Raw genomic sequence first — 1,947 nt, forward strand, 5'->3', positions numbered from 1 at the left:
AATGAACCTCTGTTCTTCAGAGTGGTAGTCTTTAAGGGGTTGAATAATTGTGTAAATGAAGAATTCACAAAATAAACATTGACTACTGTATTACAAAACCAATTGATGTCATTTTAGTTGCATATGGTTCTTTAAGAAGTCCTTGTAGGATTTCATTCTGAATACAATTACAAATGTACACTAAATTCCCTAAAACCCTTTACAGCATTGGGGGGTGAATAATTTTAAAACACAACTGTAGGAGTCAGTCCTGCTTCACAAATCAAATTGCAGCAGCATTGCATATTTTTCTGTGAGATACTCTGCATATTACACCAGCACTGAGTAGGTTCCTGTGAGATACTCTGCATATTATACCAGCACTGCATAGGTTCCTGTGAGATACTCTGCATATTACACCAGCACTGCCTAGTACTTGACTAGCAACCAAGACTTTCAAAACACAGAAAGAATCCTTCTGGTGAGTGTAGGCACAGAAATTAATTAGTGAATTTTGTGAAAAAAAACTTGTTTTTATTTTAATTTGAGTTAAACCTGTATTTTCTGTCATCGTGCCTGATCATATTTATTTTGCTTTTAGGAAAAAAAATCATTGGTGTCTTCCAATATTTTTCCAACTAAAGAATGTGTGACCCCAACCAGACTCAGGTCACACAAATAAAACTACTTGGATTTCAAGGTCTTTATAAATTCAGGATTCTGCTGTTTATTGTGTTCCTTCTAACATACATGATGATCCTAAGTGGAAATATATTAATAATCTTTTTAGTGACAACTGTTGATCAGCTTAAATCTCCAATGTACTTCTTTCTCAAGTATTTGGCTACATCTGATGTCCTACTGACTACCAGTGTGGTGCCCATGACACTCAATATCATCCTAAAAGATGAAGGAAGATTATCACTGGATGTTTGCATTACTCAGCTTTATTTTTTTTGTATATGTAGCTACTTGCAATGTTTTCTGATCGCCATCATGTCCTACGATCGATATTTGGCTATCTGCAATCCATTACGATATCCCTCACTTATCAATTCTCATGTTTGCCTCCAGGTGATCATTGGGTTATGTTTCTGTGTTATCATTTTAGTATCAAGCGAACTGATTATGATCTACAGGTTTGATTACTGTGGGCTGAATTATATAGACCACTTTTTCTGTGATTTTTTCCCAGTGGTTGAATTGTCCACCTCGGATACTTCTGCTTTGAAGCTACAAGATTTTATTATTTCAATCATCACCATATGTTTACCATTTGCTTTTATTATACTTACATACATTTGCATCATAGTCACTATTTTAAAGATATCATCTGCACATGGGCGTAGAAAAGCCTTCTCTACTTGTAGTTCCCATGTAACCTTGGTTGGGGCTTTCTATGGGGCATTGATCATTGTCTACATGACACCATCAGATGAAAGCTCAAGCTACATGAATAAGTATAGATCTTTGTTGTATGTCATGGTGTCTCCACTGATAAATCCAATCATTTACAGCTTAAGAAACCGTGAGATCAAGGGAGCTCTGCAAAAAACCTTGGCCGATTTTAGGAATTTTGTTAGGAAATAAAAAATTTTAAACAAAGGTGTGCTTCCTTGCTGAAGTGTAATGAGTTATCAAAGAGCTATACCTATATAGCAACCGAATACCAAAAGTGATGTGAAAACATATATTTCTTGATTATACATCACTGGGCACAGAGCCTTAATTACTTAATGGGTTATGTAGTTGTAATGGTATGGCCCGTGGGACCCAGAGGCTCTTGAAGTATACGGGGTACTAGGGTTATCCTATGTCCACTAGGGGCATAGGATGACTGAGAAATTATATCTCGGATTACATGAGATGGGACAGTAATGATAATTCATGTATTGCAGGATATCTTGAAATATTACAAGTTGTTCATTCTGAACACAACAGGTCAATAGAGTGTCTCCTTCAATGTGG

General features: G+C 36.1%; 1 protein-coding gene across 1 annotated transcript; it reads left to right on the plus strand.

Moving 5' to 3' along the window:
• Nucleotides 1–382: 382 nt before the first annotated feature.
• On the plus strand, nt 383–1,728 carry LOC120930966 (olfactory receptor 11L1-like). The gene has a single exon (XM_040342099.1). The coding sequence runs from the start codon at nt 625–627 to the stop codon at nt 1,567–1,569; it is 945 nt and encodes a 314-aa protein (XP_040198033.1). The 5' UTR covers nt 383–624; the 3' UTR covers nt 1,570–1,728.
• The last annotated feature ends 219 nt before the right edge of the window (nt 1,729–1,947 follow it).

The sequence above is a fragment of the Rana temporaria genome, chromosome 3, assembly GCF_905171775.1.
Source record: "Rana temporaria chromosome 3, aRanTem1.1, whole genome shotgun sequence".
Classification (NCBI taxonomy): domain Eukaryota; kingdom Metazoa; phylum Chordata; class Amphibia; order Anura; family Ranidae; genus Rana; species Rana temporaria.

Bases quoted from the DNA above. Each gene is read 5' to 3' on its own strand.
- LOC120930966 (XM_040342099.1), top strand. From the start codon at position 625: ATGTGTGACCCCAACCAGACTCAGGTCACACAAATAAAACTACTTGGA.